This window comes from Eutrigla gurnardus (genome assembly GCF_963514095.1).
Source record: "Eutrigla gurnardus genome assembly, chromosome: 22".
NCBI classification, from domain to species: Eukaryota; Metazoa; Chordata; class Actinopteri; order Perciformes; family Triglidae; genus Eutrigla; species Eutrigla gurnardus.
Window position 1 is genome coordinate 5,925,181 of NC_139933.1, and position 14,615 is coordinate 5,939,795.

General features: G+C 43.6%; 1 protein-coding gene across 2 annotated transcripts in view; it reads right to left on the minus strand.

The window, feature by feature from the left end:
• dock1 (dedicator of cytokinesis 1) overlaps positions 1–14,615 on the minus strand; it is a 147,900-nt gene that overhangs the window by 81,962 nt on the left and 51,323 nt on the right. For both annotated transcript variants that reach the window (XM_084001863.1, XM_084001864.1), the window contains exons 25-27: positions 13,621–13,727; positions 7,542–7,669; positions 6,073–6,168 (exon numbers count right to left, since the gene is read on the minus strand). In XM_084001863.1, coding sequence (XP_083857989.1) covers positions 6,073–6,168; positions 7,542–7,669; positions 13,621–13,727 — 331 coding nt within the window. The remainder of the gene's footprint in view (positions 1–6,072; positions 6,169–7,541; positions 7,670–13,620; positions 13,728–14,615) is intronic.

Below are 14,615 nucleotides of genomic sequence, written 5' to 3' on the forward strand. Positions count from 1 at the left end.
CCATTTGGGACGTTGTTTTTTTTTTTTTTTTTTTTCTTCCCAGCCTCCAGGAGAGGTTGTTCTACCACGATGCTCTGAGGTCTACATCGACAGCATATCACCGTACTGCAAAGCACAATTAACACTGTTCAGGATACATTTTTCTCCAGATTAATTAAAAAAAAAAGAAGAAAAATAACTATTTTGAGTATTAACTCACGTGTAAATCAAATACTAACTATGATTGAAGACTTTCATAATCCCTAAAGAAGAGACCGAAAGGACAAAAAAGAAGTCAGAAAATGTTCATCGGAGTTCTACGATCAACTTTCTATCCATCTCTAAAAATGTCTCCTTGAATCAACTTGACTTTGAAGTAAAGAATGAATAAATAATACTTATTTTCTTAATGACATTTGCAAAGGTAGACGTCAATGTACTTTTTTTCTATATAAATATATATCTATAAACATTCACTTTAAGGTTTGAGCTGCAGCGTGGGGGGGGGAGGTGAATTTCTAATTCTTTATTCCTTTTCATACATCAAATGCGGTTCTTACTAACCTCACAAGGCATATGATCATTGAGACCCTAAAAGAGATGAGTCCATACAGTCACACGTCATCGGTATAAAACTGTAGAGTTCTGGCTCAACACAGAAAATTAGGTTTCAGTCCTGGGTTGTTAGCACACACACGAGGGGTAAAAGAAGATCGCTGTGATTGTATTGCGACTGAAAACAAGCCAGAAAGACTGAATGTGCCACTCCTGATCACAACCAGGGCTTCTACAGTGCAGGGTGGCAGGCGTGTAGCCTCGCATGCTTTTTACAAACCCTCGGATTTTGCAGGATATTTTCTAGCTTTTGAAGAAACAATTTCTAAAAGAGAATGAAAACAAAAATGCTCTTTTTTTGTTGTTTTTACGAAGCTCCTGCTCATCGCTTCCCATCTATTCGAGTGTAAAGTAAAACGCTCATGTAGTAGCTCTATACAGGATTCAGATACTATGTACAGACTAAATTATATTTGCGTTTATTATATATATATAAAAATCTGTTGTACAGCATCGAATAGGGCTAATACCATTTTAATAAGTTGGAAACTAAAATAAAACATTACGTGAACAGCGCCTGGAGGAGCATAAGTCACTCCCAAAGCCAAAAACACTGCCCGAAAAGACAGGAAATGCGCCAAAGTGGTTTCAAGGGCATAAAAGAAGCATCTTTATCTACATCTTTGCAGAACTACTAGACGTCACTGGTTTGACCTTCACGAGCTCCAACATGCTGCTTTCTGTTGGCTTCATGTCATTCCCACCTCCACTCTTGTACATGCCGGGTAGGTTTCTTTCAGTAGAGAGAGAACTAGATGTTTATCTGTACCTTAAAGAAGTGCAATTTATTTAATATGTGCAATACTGTGTATTTTATACTGTTTTTTTTTTTTTTTAGAAAATAAAAAAATAAAGATATTTAATATGCAAAATATGAAAAATATGAAAAATAAAAAAAACGACAACTACAGAGCTCTCGAAGTCTGGGGAAGACTGAGTATGATTTGCGTATCATAGTACCAGTCCTGCAGTTACCAGTTAAAGGTGCATTATATGACATTCAGAGCATTAACACAGAGGCAAACGGCTATGAACACCGTTAGCTTTTGCACCGCTAGCACTGTTAGCTGCGAGCTAAAGCATCGCTACATCGAGATGCAATAGAAATGCTCCCAATCTCGTATGAAGCATCTTTTCTCACTTCCTTCCTACTTATCTAGCAGCGAGCAGCATTTTGGAATTGTCCAGGATCGCTGTGAGGTCTGAATGATCAAGTGTCAGCGTTTCACTTTCATTCACCTCAATTGCAATGAAGATAAATATCTCAAAATTAGGGCCAACAAAAACGAAAAGCATGGATAAACACGGCAATGATGTGAACGAACCCCGTAATTTAGGATAATATGTTGTTGGAAAATTCTGCACGCAAAACAATCAAGTCGACAATCTAATGCGACGAGAAGCAGGATCAGGTTAAACTCCACCTTAAATGGGGCCGGCGTCTCTTTGATGTAGTGGGGTGGCACGACGCTGAGCAGAATACGATCCAGGGATAAGCAGCAACAGAGCTTCTGGTGCAGGCAGTCAACCTGCCGGAAAACCTGCAGATCCAAAGCTTGCTCTCACAGCAGTCTTTGCCCTCACCATCCTTACTCTAATGCCGTCTGCGGACTTGTGGACATGTCGATGCGTTCGTTACGTAGCGGGATCTGAACTAATGCATTCACACACACCGAGGGCACAGCCTACGGATGCAATTTAGGGTTCAGTGTCTTTCCCGAGGACACTTAACAGGTGGACTGGAGGAGCCTGGGATCGAATTCCCAATCATCCGGTTAGAGGACGACCCGCTCTACCCCTCAGCCACAGCCAGTCAAGGCATGCAACTGCCTGATGTAGCTTGCAGTGAGGTGAACCCACAAGGTAAACTGGGACAATGCTCTATGTAAACGCCCCAGAGCTGCACAGAAACCCTCACATGAATGCATAAAGCTGCAGGGGCCGGCGTTGGAAGGCCATCTCCATAGGGCTTCCCTCATATAGATGTTTAAGGCACGGTACCGAGAATACAAACAAGAAACCTGGTGCAGCTTCACAACTCGCATTCTAACGCTCTGTAACCTTCGGTGGTTTGAAGAGCATCGGCGTGCGAGTCTCAGCGCTTTTCACACCGCTTTGACAACGAGCACACATCCGACGTGAGTTGTTGCAGGCTCGAAGCCCCCGAGGGGCCGCTTCGTCAATGTTTCAGAGCAGGAGGAGAGGTGCAGCGTGAGTGAGTGATAAGTGCACGTTTGAGGCATTATGATTCAGTGCCATATCTCACTACGCTTCTTTTTCCCCCCACTAAGAGCTCTGCAGCAGTCTGGCCGGCAGGAGAGAGGCAGGAACGAGGAGAGAGAAATATGTGGACAGAAAGCGATATATAAAAAACAGAGATTAAGAAAGGGAGCGATACAGAAAGCCAAGGATGGAGTGATCCGAATCACTGAGATGGCTCTGTTGCAACACATTCGGGTCGGAGAGTGCATGCAGCGAGGAGCGAGCTCCTATAGCCGGTCAGCTCCATACTGTCAATCAATAGCACAAGTCCTTCCCCTGCAGCTTTGCAACCCCATCCCTTCTGCACACTGCAGGTGAAACTATCAGGACAACCAATCACGTCGGTTAATCCGCACAACTACAGTGATGAAAAAGTTCAATAGACAGCTCTAGCAATATCTCTAATACACCCTGAGGTGTGTTAGGCATATTACATTATTCATTTTGACATTTTAGTGTAATACACAAAAGTCAATGTGGCTAATATGACAGAAAAAGAAAAACGAAGGTTTCATCGGGACTTAAAAAGCATTAAAAGATGTTTCTCCCAGCAGCAGCTTCCTCCCTATGTTTCTCTGCAGGGATCACCCAGAAGCTTAAAGCGAGAGGAAAATGTTATTCAAGGGTATGAAGGTAGAAGCAGGTCATTTCGGCGGGGGGAAAACAGCCAGAAATGTTTCCGCTCCTATCCGAATGTAAATGTATTCGCGGGCACTCGTCTCAACCTGTGCGAGGGTGGGCCGTGAATACAAAAGAAGCAGCCCGCTGGGATGTCCGACCATGGCGATGCTGCGCGAGTCGCTAACGGGCGTAGCGCCGCAATGACAACACGTAACGAGAACCGACGCCCCCGAGCCGCCGCTGTGATCGCTCTCATCAACATTCTGCGTCCGCCGCCTCCGGGGGAGAGAGGAGAATGGAAAGAGAGGGAGAGGGAGAGAGAGGCGGGACACAGGAGGAGAACATTCATGCATAAATCTAAATGTAAGAGGCTGCCACTCAGAGGAACAAGGTCGGCGGTTGGCTGCGGCGCCGTCTCAGCAGCCTGCAGAGTAGGCAGCAACGGTGATTAGAAAGCTATGACACTTCCAGCGGCACTAACTGGCTCTCGTAGCTGTTCAAATTCTCGCCAACTTTATTGATCATTATGTAGTGATGTCGGGAGCTGCTTTGAATGCAGCTTCTGTCCCCGAGTTCTACATAATGTATAGTGTTTGAGTGAAGGAGCCATAGCGATGGGCTTCGACGTGACCTCAAACTCCCTTTGGGTAAAACGGCCCATTGATGGTAAACATTATGCAGGTGCTTAGAACTGTCATGTGCAATCGAGTAGAGTGCCTTAGGGCCGATAAAAGGCGAGGGGAGGGAAGTGAGGTAGAGGTCGGCACATGTATACGAAGTCGATTGTTTTAAATAAGGGCCACGGGAGGTCAGGGACTCGGGGTCTGCAGGTTTAGGGAGGCAGGATGGAAGCAGAGAATGCCATTTCATCTCCAAAGTTTCATCGCTGAAAATGACCCGATCAATAGAACTGCAGTGAAAGATAACAAGAGGAAAAATGGCAGGAGCAGAAGGTGAGTCACAAAGGCAGCCGGTCTAATGAATTCTAACAAAACATCTACAGCCTCTTTTCCAAAATCCCACTGTTCACATCGCCGGCACAATTAATAGATTGCAGAGGTTGGACGTAACAAGTTTGAGGTATCTCTACTTTATTTTTACTCGCTTATATCTGCACTTTCTATTCCTTCCATTTAAAAAAAAGACTCATTACTTTAGTTTTAATGCATTTGAGGGGAATTATCGATTTGTTTCTTTTCCTCCTATTAATATGATGTGAGATTCAGTTAGCCTTGCAAATAAACAGCTAGTAGAAATGTCCTTCACAGGGATACTTCTTACTTTCAGAGCCTGTACTTTCTTCACTTTCTTTTTAACAAGTATCTGTACTTTTACTTGAGTAGAGAATGTCTTTTTTGACACCCTCTGACAGATCGGAGGGCTGGAGATGGAGAGTAAGTGGGGAGTCCTAGACCACCTCCAGGCAGCTGGCTGGGAGAGAAGGGGGCTGCGGGGACGCCTCGGCTCAACTCACGCCTTCATTAGCGTTACATTATGCAGCACTAGGCACGCTGGCGATCTGTTACACAACACAGGGCTCCCCCCATTTACACGGTTAGCTTGCTGCATCGCCGGAATACCGTTAGACGGAGGGATGGATGGAATGAAAGAAACAGCCAGAGAATCTCTGGAGAAGAATGAAGACGAGAGCCGGACCAGACACAAGGGATGAAGGATGTATATTAGCACTGTGACATCTCCCTCACACACACACACACAGGATAAATAACCCGAGACAAGAAGAGAAGGATGCTGAGACATTTACATCATGAGTCGGCACCATACCCCCGCATTTTCCTACACATGCTCCAAGTCCGGAGAAAAGGTCTCTCTCATCAGTCTGCTGTATTTAAGTGAGCTGTAAAAGTACCTTTAAGTGCCCTCGGGAGGAGCTCCATCATAAAACGCCGCATAAAAAAGGTACATGCGTTTACGACCCGAGTCTCACTTTCGAAAGCCACATCACAAGCCGCATGCAGGGCTAATTAATACGAGCGTCAACAGGATGCAATAAAGTGAGTCAGACAATACCGAAGTTGATATCCATGACTCAGCGAGTACAGGAGTTGACATTCATTGGACTCTTTGGACTCATGAAAATGGATGAAGGCTCTGCCAAACGGAAAGAAGGCAGACAGCGTATTTATACGATGACTGATAAGTGCATTAATTGCTACCGAGCTCCAACTGAGAGAGTGATTGGGAGAAGGATGCTGACGGCGGTGGAAGGGGGGAACACGTTCTGTGCGATTGGATTACGGCGCCGCACAGAGCATCAGGAAAGTTCTAATGAGTGAGGGACCAGACAAACAAACAGACACACACACACAAACAAGTGGAGAAAGATATGAGCAGATCATAGCCTCACAGATGGAGGTTGTGTGAAAGCATTCTGCCGAGGTAGACTTTACCTATAATGATAGATTTGGAATGGAATTGGGCCTGTGGGGGTTAAGCTGGTTGGGATACCGAGGCCTCTCAATAGGAGTGTGCAAGAGTGGAGTGTGTGTTTGTATGGGTTTGATAACCAGAAGAAAAGAGAGACAGCCAGTCGTGGGCTAAGGCTAAAAGCTGCAGAGAATAAGACAAACTTACGATGTGAGGGGACTCGCGGCCCATGGAAATAACCGTCCTGTTAACTGTCCTCAGCAGCTTCTCCATGACGATCTGCATGTGCCACTGGGTGGGACCCTGCAAAGAATTACGTTCATTTCAAACAACGACTATGGAGACATTTCTGAATGACGTTGAATGGGAATTGATGCCAAAACCTACACATTGTATGGGCAAAGGGCCACATGTAGCCCTTTGGCTGTCCTTGACCGGCCAAGTGAGGTCAATGGGAAATTAGGAGTCAGACAAAAATAAGTGTATTTTGTATTTTGTGCGCATGTGCATGCGTGGGTGCTAAACTTTACACATCCAGGGATGGAGCAAGCAAGATATTTGATATCCAAAAAACAAGTGTTTGGTGGACTCTGCAGCGCTAACTAGAGAAAAAAAAAACCTTCCACCAAATCTCACTAAAATCCAACTCTGAATTTTAATGTTAAGAGAGCTGACAAATATGTAATATGATGCTTTACATATTGCGAATCCTAGCTTTTTGGATGGGGAAACACCCCTGGGGCAGGTGTCCCATTGTCATAAGTGGAATGATTTTCCCGTGCATTTGCTTATTAGCGAGTGTGAGCGAGCACAGGGCTTCTCTCCCTGCCTCCGCCTGTCTGTGGGAGGAATCTTCCAAGCAAGCCGAGCTCTGCAGCGTCAACTGAAACTTTTAATAATTCACACAGCCTTTTTTTCCAGCGGCTGCAGAACTCGTGCACGCGGGTCCGTGCACGTACGCACACCCAAGCGTTCACACAATCAGAGGAACGCCGGGGAGAATAAACTATCCGAGAAGAGAGTGTGATATATTGCCTTCCAAAGCAGCAAGTGTGACGCACATCTTTTCGTGAAAACCCATAGGTTTTTTTTTTTTTTTATGTTGCTGTATAAACTTCAGGTGCTGAGTGAATCTTATATCATGATAAAGGTCATTTCATGGCTCGATAATGATAGATATAGCCATGTAGAATTCTGTCTTGGAGATGCAATAAATAAAAAGTCCATATGTAATAACCGTAGGCTATTTTGGTATTCCTCCAGTGTGATTCAAATGCTCGACAAATAAAACGTATTTTCTCAAGTAAACTTGCTAAACAAACTAAATGATCTCCGTCCTGAGCTGGATTGGGTTCTGGGCTAGTGGAGCTTAAAACTCAGAGAAGCTGGTGACTGGAAGGCTGCCAGCTGGACTTTAGGTGTTACTCACATGAACAGAGTGATCACGTTAAGTGTGATGTAAAAACATAACATGAATAATCTCAATATAGGAGTTCATCACTATATGATTCCATTTAAAGATGATAAATGAGCAAATATTGTATTGTAGTTACAATACATTCATTTCAGAGCAGCACACTGGATAGTAGCTAATAGAGGAATCATGCTTCTTCTCTATGGAGGGTTCCTGGTCCCTCTTGTCATGTGCCAGTATTTATAACAAAAGCGTTCCTCACCACATCCTTCCTGTAGAGCACCTCCAGGACGTCACTGAGCAGCTGGCAGCAAGCCTTGGGCTCCTCGCGCTTCTCCAGGTGGAACTTCAGCTGGTCCGTCATCTGCGGCAGAAGGATCTCGCGGCAATCTGCGGGGACGCCGGCAAAAACACACACATTTTACAAAACGCTGCTCGACACGCGGAGCAGATGACGGATCACGCGAGGCAGCGCGGCATATGCTCTCGACGCACGCAGCTTGTTAATGGCTTCCCCTCGCAGCTCAGAGGATTCAATTAAAAGGAAAGGTTTGTACGGATTTAATTCATTCATTTAACGGAATGTTGGCAAAATCTCCCCAAAGCTTTTGGCGTAGTTACAGTGCAACAACGCCAATGTCAGATCAAATGTGTCACGATAATTACGATATCAACTAATCGTAGGATATATGGACATGATCTGACTTCAATATTTGGGCCTGAGTCTATTTTATTTATTACTTTGGTTGAGATATTATTTATTTCGTATATTTTTAGATTTGTTCACGTTCCAATTTGTCTGAATAGCTTAAATAGTAAAAAACAACAACAATAATACAGTTTATCTCAATTATTTCTGTGAAAATGTATCAATCAAGAAAAACAACAAAAACCTCGCTTCAAATAAGATCTAGTATAAAATAAATACAAATCAAACCACCTAGTGAGCCGACACCTCAACCAATTATATTCCAGCATCAAACTGAGTCTGGCTGTATGGGCCTTATTGATCGCTCTCATATATTGTCTGTTGTTGTGCTCTTAATCAAAGTGCGTCCCAGCAGTAGATGCACTGATGTGAATGTCAAACCTTGTGATTTGTATCAACATCTCCATTAAATTAAACTGAAAACAACATCCAACTTGCTAAAACTCTGTCAAAGTTAGCCATAAGTTCTCCATTAATTCAAAAACAACAACATGAGTCACACTGTTGTCGACGGCGACATCAAAAAGGGTGAATTTCCATATGCAGGGGGGGACGACAGGTCGGTTGGCAATTGGACATGGAGGGGAGCGGAGATAAGCCAGAGAGGATTCTCAGGGGAGGCACACCTGAGGCAGTCAGCCACAAAATTATCATATTTTTTATTAAAAACTTCTGATTTCAATCTTAGTGGCGTTTGTGTATGTGTGTGGGGGTCATATTTAAAGCCTTGGGACAAATACAAGAGTGAGGTCGGTTCAATGAAAATGTGCGGAGCATCCGTTAGGAGGGTTAAGTGAATCTGTTTAGGTCTGTGGAGAGAATACGAATTGATAACCCCTCTGCAAGAAAAGAAAAAACATTAAAAAATAAAGCTTAATGCCCCCAAGCAGTGCTCTGACAGTCTCTCACAGAAGGGAGAGTATTGATATTAATGTCACGTTAAAAGAAAAGAGCGAGAACAAACAAAACGAGGGTTCAAACTGGAGGGACATCTTTGGAAATATATAGATGCTGTATTAAAAAAATGGAATAAATAAATCACTTCACATAAAGAAGAAGAAAAAAACAATAGAGCACTATGTTAAACTTCCAGTAATGTTTCGTAAAGCATCAAAGTGGTATGAGAGATGTCCTTGGGTAAATAACGATGATGAAAAACCTTCGATGGTACAAGGAAAAGACCTGAGGAGCAGCAAATTTATTCCATCTAAGATACTTCATATGTATTATTTCACCCCTAAAAGACTCAAGAAAATGGGCCTAAATAAAAAGAGACATTATGGGATGTCCTTTGTGAAATGTTGTGGGATATATGGGTGAATAGAAAGAAACTCAAACTACACCACACAGAAAATCTGTTGGTAACACATAATGAGAATTATGAAACCAGGAAAGATGCTTGTGAGATTAAACTGGAAACATGATAATATATAATTAAAGGCCAATAGGAGAGCTTTAGTGGATAAATATCCAGAAGGAGTAAATCTGACGTTCCCATGACTAAGAAAAAAGGTTGAATCAAACAAGAATGGGATGCTTTGACACAATAAATGTGTATTTTTTTAATTATATCAATGTCTGTTTGGTTACCTGCCTGTTGATGTTAGATAATATGTTATGTCAATACAACTAATATAATTATAAAACAATTATATAAGACGAGCAGCGCATGGAGTGAAATCATCAGCGATGTGGGACCACAGGGACAACACTACTCTATATATACTATAAAGAACAATTTTATTGATTGCCACCCAGCAATTGATTTCCATTTGCAACCAATCCGATCTCACAGATAATGTTGCGGCTTTAACGAGCCAATCGAGTGGGACAGAAATGCAACTCCCAACGTCAGCGCGCGTGAAAATACAAAAGCACCGCCGATCGTCGATACCGCTCAAGGCCGAGTGACAAACAGCAGGTTGTGATGCATAATGAAGAGCGTGAACTATGGAGACCCTCTTCATAAACAATACCCAGAGGTATTAAACATGGATCCATTCCACGTTTTATATTCTCCCTCCGCTTTCTAAAAGGAACAACATGTAACATTGAGCAGCGTGGATCGATTCTATGGAGATGGATGAAGAAAGGAAAAGAAACAGCACCTCTGAATCTTCAGGAGCTCTTTCCATTTCTCCGGCAATATAACTCAAATTAACCATAAGCAGGAGCTCCACACAGGCACCATGTATCACGTACCAATTAGCAATTTAACCAATAAAGACTGATGCTTCACTGTTAATGACTCACGTATTGAATAGTTCATAATTTACAAGATAATTGTATTGCAGCAATCAACTCTCACATATGCGAATGGCTTTTAATAATCCTAATTCACCAATCACTAGAAACGCGCAAAACAATAAAAGTGAGCCGCCATAGAGCGGATTTTGTTCGAACACAGAAACCAGGGCGATGCATTGAAGCGACTGCAGTCCAGTGCATTTTTATTTTTATATCTTTTCAATTTGTGTATACATGTAAAGTCTGACCCGAGGCGACACCACAGGAAAGGTGTTTGTCCTATTATAAGCATATAATTACCATTATTCCTAATTTTTTCCAGCCCACGGGTGGTGCAGTAGTTAAGTTAACAGTGGCCACTATACACGATACATTATCCTCACTCAATTACACAGTAATACCCCCATTACATAGTGACGCTAATTACACACAATGGCAAATGGGTGGCACGATGTGAAAAGGTTGAGCTGACACCTCAGCGGAAAAAGGGCTCACTCTATGGGGGAGCGTGATTGTGCTTCGCCAATGTCAGGCCAATCCCTCCAGTAGGTTTTAGGGTGTCTTGTGTAAGAAGGTGGGCTGAGTGTGTTGCTAAAGGGCACAATCAGGAATATGTGTCCTAATATCAGGAAAAAATGGGCTGTTCATCATAATTATACACATTTTTTTGTCCTGGATGAAAGATTGTAGGATCACCGGGACTTGAACCTTCCAGATCAATCCAATGCATTAGCAGTTAGTCCTCCTCAGTGGATCTACACAAACACAGACACACACATCTGAAAAACGTCCTTAAATGGTAAGTGAATTGTCTCTGATGTCTGATTGTGGACAGGCTGCTCTCTGATACGGCCATTATTCACATTAAACCTTCACCGGTAAATACCTGAAAAAACAAAAAGGAATGTAATGGCTGTTAAGAGTTTGTCCTGTCAAATATTGGCTCGCCCTGACACAAAGTGACAACCGTGTCTGCATGGAAATGCTGAACAGAGCAGCGAGCTCTCAGCCCCAAACTGTGTTTTTATGTATGATGTGCGTCATAATCTCCTCGGGGTTTGAACACAGAAGCAGATCTCCTATCTGATGGCGTCTGACATTGTGTGGTAACACACACTGAAGCATAAATGGACGTAGATGTGTGAGCTTACATATACATGCACCACACACACACACACACACGGTCTAGCAGCAGGGCAAGCGGAGTGGAACTATCAAGCCGGGCCATGAGCGCTCTCCTCAAACTTCCAGCGCAAACAGATTTTAGACGCTACAGTGATTTCCCCCTTTAACACAAACTGAGCGGCTGACATGTTTGCTCTCTCCTGATGAGCGCACTTCCACTGATTTATGCACCCGTCCCGCTCTATCCAAACACCCCATAAACAGCGAAGGTGACACAACGTTGTGCCTCCCGAATTACCATTAAGTTTTTCGTCTGCGGCAGGGAATTGCAAATGCAATCGCGCTCAACGCGGGGCATTTCAATTTCAAACGTATGCACCAAACCCGCAGAGGAGCGGATGTCATTTCATTGTCTAAAAGTTGGCATTTGGAGCAGAAATAAACCGCCGTCGGGGACCGAAAACGACATGCTTTTACACGGAAAGCGTTAATATGTTAATCACTGTGCAGCCTACAGGAAACACATCCAACAGTGAACGCATCCAATGCATATTGATGAGCGTGTGATGAGCTAAGAAACCCAACGTTGAGTATCTAAGTAGTTGCCTCTCGCTGGGTGTTTATTGCCTGGCAACAGGAGGCCACCTGGGGATCGGGATGCGTCTCACAACTGCAGCTGATTAGACCACCTTTAAAAGAAGCCGTTTGCTAATCGCAGTGGCCATTAGGTGTAATAAAACATCTCCAAAGTGGAGCTCAGCATGATGTGGGAAAGGACAATTTCACTTGATAGTTAAGACTTCTCCATCGCTGCACCGTTTAAAAACACGTATGAACCTAATAGACTACTGGAGATGTACAAAGCATGGAGTATGGCAGGGTGGTCTGCATCTTGGATTTCCCTCAGGATCATATATGTATGAATCCATCCATCCATAGAGCAACCAGTCCTTCGGCTGATCAGCAGGGGATTCACGAGCATCAGGGAGGCCTGCCTGCCCACGATTACACCAACAGATCAATAGAAATGATCAGGACACCACATATGCACCGCTGTCCTTCAATAGTTACTCACTAAACTGGCCAAACCGCCAATCAGACAATCTTATGTGGCTAGAATATTAAATGTTATTTTCAATATGAAACAATATTTTCATTCTTAGGAATAATGGTTCTAATGGGTTCTAACCAGAGAATATTCTGCTTGAGTTGTTTTAGCATCCTAAGGAGGTGGAAATGTCCTGCATAGAACCTCCAGAGAGGGTTCAGGAAGGAACCAATACACCATAGATGGGTTCTCTGTAGAACCTCCAGAGGTGGAGGTGAACCTTTCATGTGTGGTTCTACGTATCACCTAAAATCAAAGAGGATATTTTTGACCTTGACATCGAGTTTGAGAGAATATTGTAGGGTTGACTTTTAGTTCTTTCACAAAACGTTAAATAATCAGTAATGTGGATATAATAATAATAATAATAATAATACAGCTGTAACAGTCGGTTCAGTTCAGAATACTCCATCAGTCATTGGAACGAGCGCGTGCTGATGACCGAGGTCGACTGCAGGCTTTGCAAGTGGATAATTGTTGTCCACTTCATTTAGGTTATCCGGCTGCTGTGACGCATGTGTTGTCCCTACCGGCCACATTGAATCACTGCTGCGATTTCATTGGGTCAGAACATTTGCATTTAATTTACCACCACTGGTTAGTGTGTGTGTGTGTGTGTGTGTGTGTGTGTGTTTTTGTTTGTCCTCAGAGGACTGTTGCCTCTAGCATGGTTGGACCTCGACCGTCACTGCAGCAGGACGCCGCGGGCTGCAGAGACCGGACGCCGGGTCCTCATTAACCATCCCCACATCCCTTCATATCCGACAAAACCACAACGTAGCAGGGTGTACTGCTGTGTGAACTGCTGTCGGGTGAGACGAGGAACAGAAACTACCTGATGAGCAAACGCTTTATAGAACGAGGGTTAAATAGTAAAGTAAAGGAGGGGCTGAGACTGGAGGACCGGATGGATGTGAATACTGATCTTCTGATGCAGACGAGTCCCGGTGATATTAGCGGCGAGATTGCTTAGATAACAAGAGGGATTTCCACTACGCCTCACCAATGACCTTTACTGTGGGCTCACACAGAGCTGGCGAGAGGAGGCAGGTGGTGTGTGTGATTGACTATATTACTGGTCCGTGAGCAAAGGTGCATGCACTGAAGAACTGTGAGTAGTGTGTGTGTTAGTGTGTGTGTGGGTGCTCTCACCGTGATGAGTAAAGAGATCACTGTGGACGATGTCAATCAGACAGTCTAGCTTCTGCCTCACCAGGCGACCCAGAGGAACCTTGAGGATGAACTCGGTGAACAGCTTGCTGCGGACACAGGAGGAGGACAATAAAGACAAAAGGTCAGACTGATCAGGCATCTTGAGCTGGCTGACTGCTTTCCGTCGTGAGCAGTCACCCAAAAACACAATTAAAAAAGGCCCTGCAAACCCACACAGCTGCTTTTCAGATATCCTGGCAAGGGGTTGGAGGGGTTTGTCCAGAGGAACTGACCTGGGATGAACTCGGAGAACCGCACATCTCTCCTATTGGGTTTCTAAACCGGGTGTGCTAGTACCCCTAGTGGTACTTTGGAGCATTGCAGGATGTATGAGAGAGATATACTGCAGGAGGTATGTGAGATTTATTTTAAATGTTAATTAAGACAGTCATGCATAATTCCTAAAATAATGAATAAGAATTATAGTACATTTTACTTCAATAAAAAAGAAATCCTATTTTGGACGAAATCATGAATTTCCATTAAAACGTCAGACCATTTTGAAGTTTGAAGTTGAGCTCGGCAAGACGTTTGCAAAAGGTTTCCAAATATACATACTGTATACCCAAAATCATACTTTTCCCAACAGATGTAATTAAACTGACTGGCGATTCACAGAAATGTCGATCAAGCACAGCCTGCGAACCCACACAGTCCTGAGAGGAGTCCGATCCCAATTAAGTGCCAAAAGAAGTGGAAACACCTGTGTGGGGTCATTCGCCTCCAATGGCTTCAGCAGACTTTTTTTTTTTAAGATTCCAGCTTCATATACCAACGCATACTGTTCAACTGAATATTTGCATCCTTTATTTTTCCAGACAACCGTGAGACCATACACTGTGAGCATCCTCTGATTCAGAGCGTGAAAATAAATCTGCATTCACGCGTACACATGAAGCAGACACTCCCCCCAAGGCTTTCATTTACTCGCATCC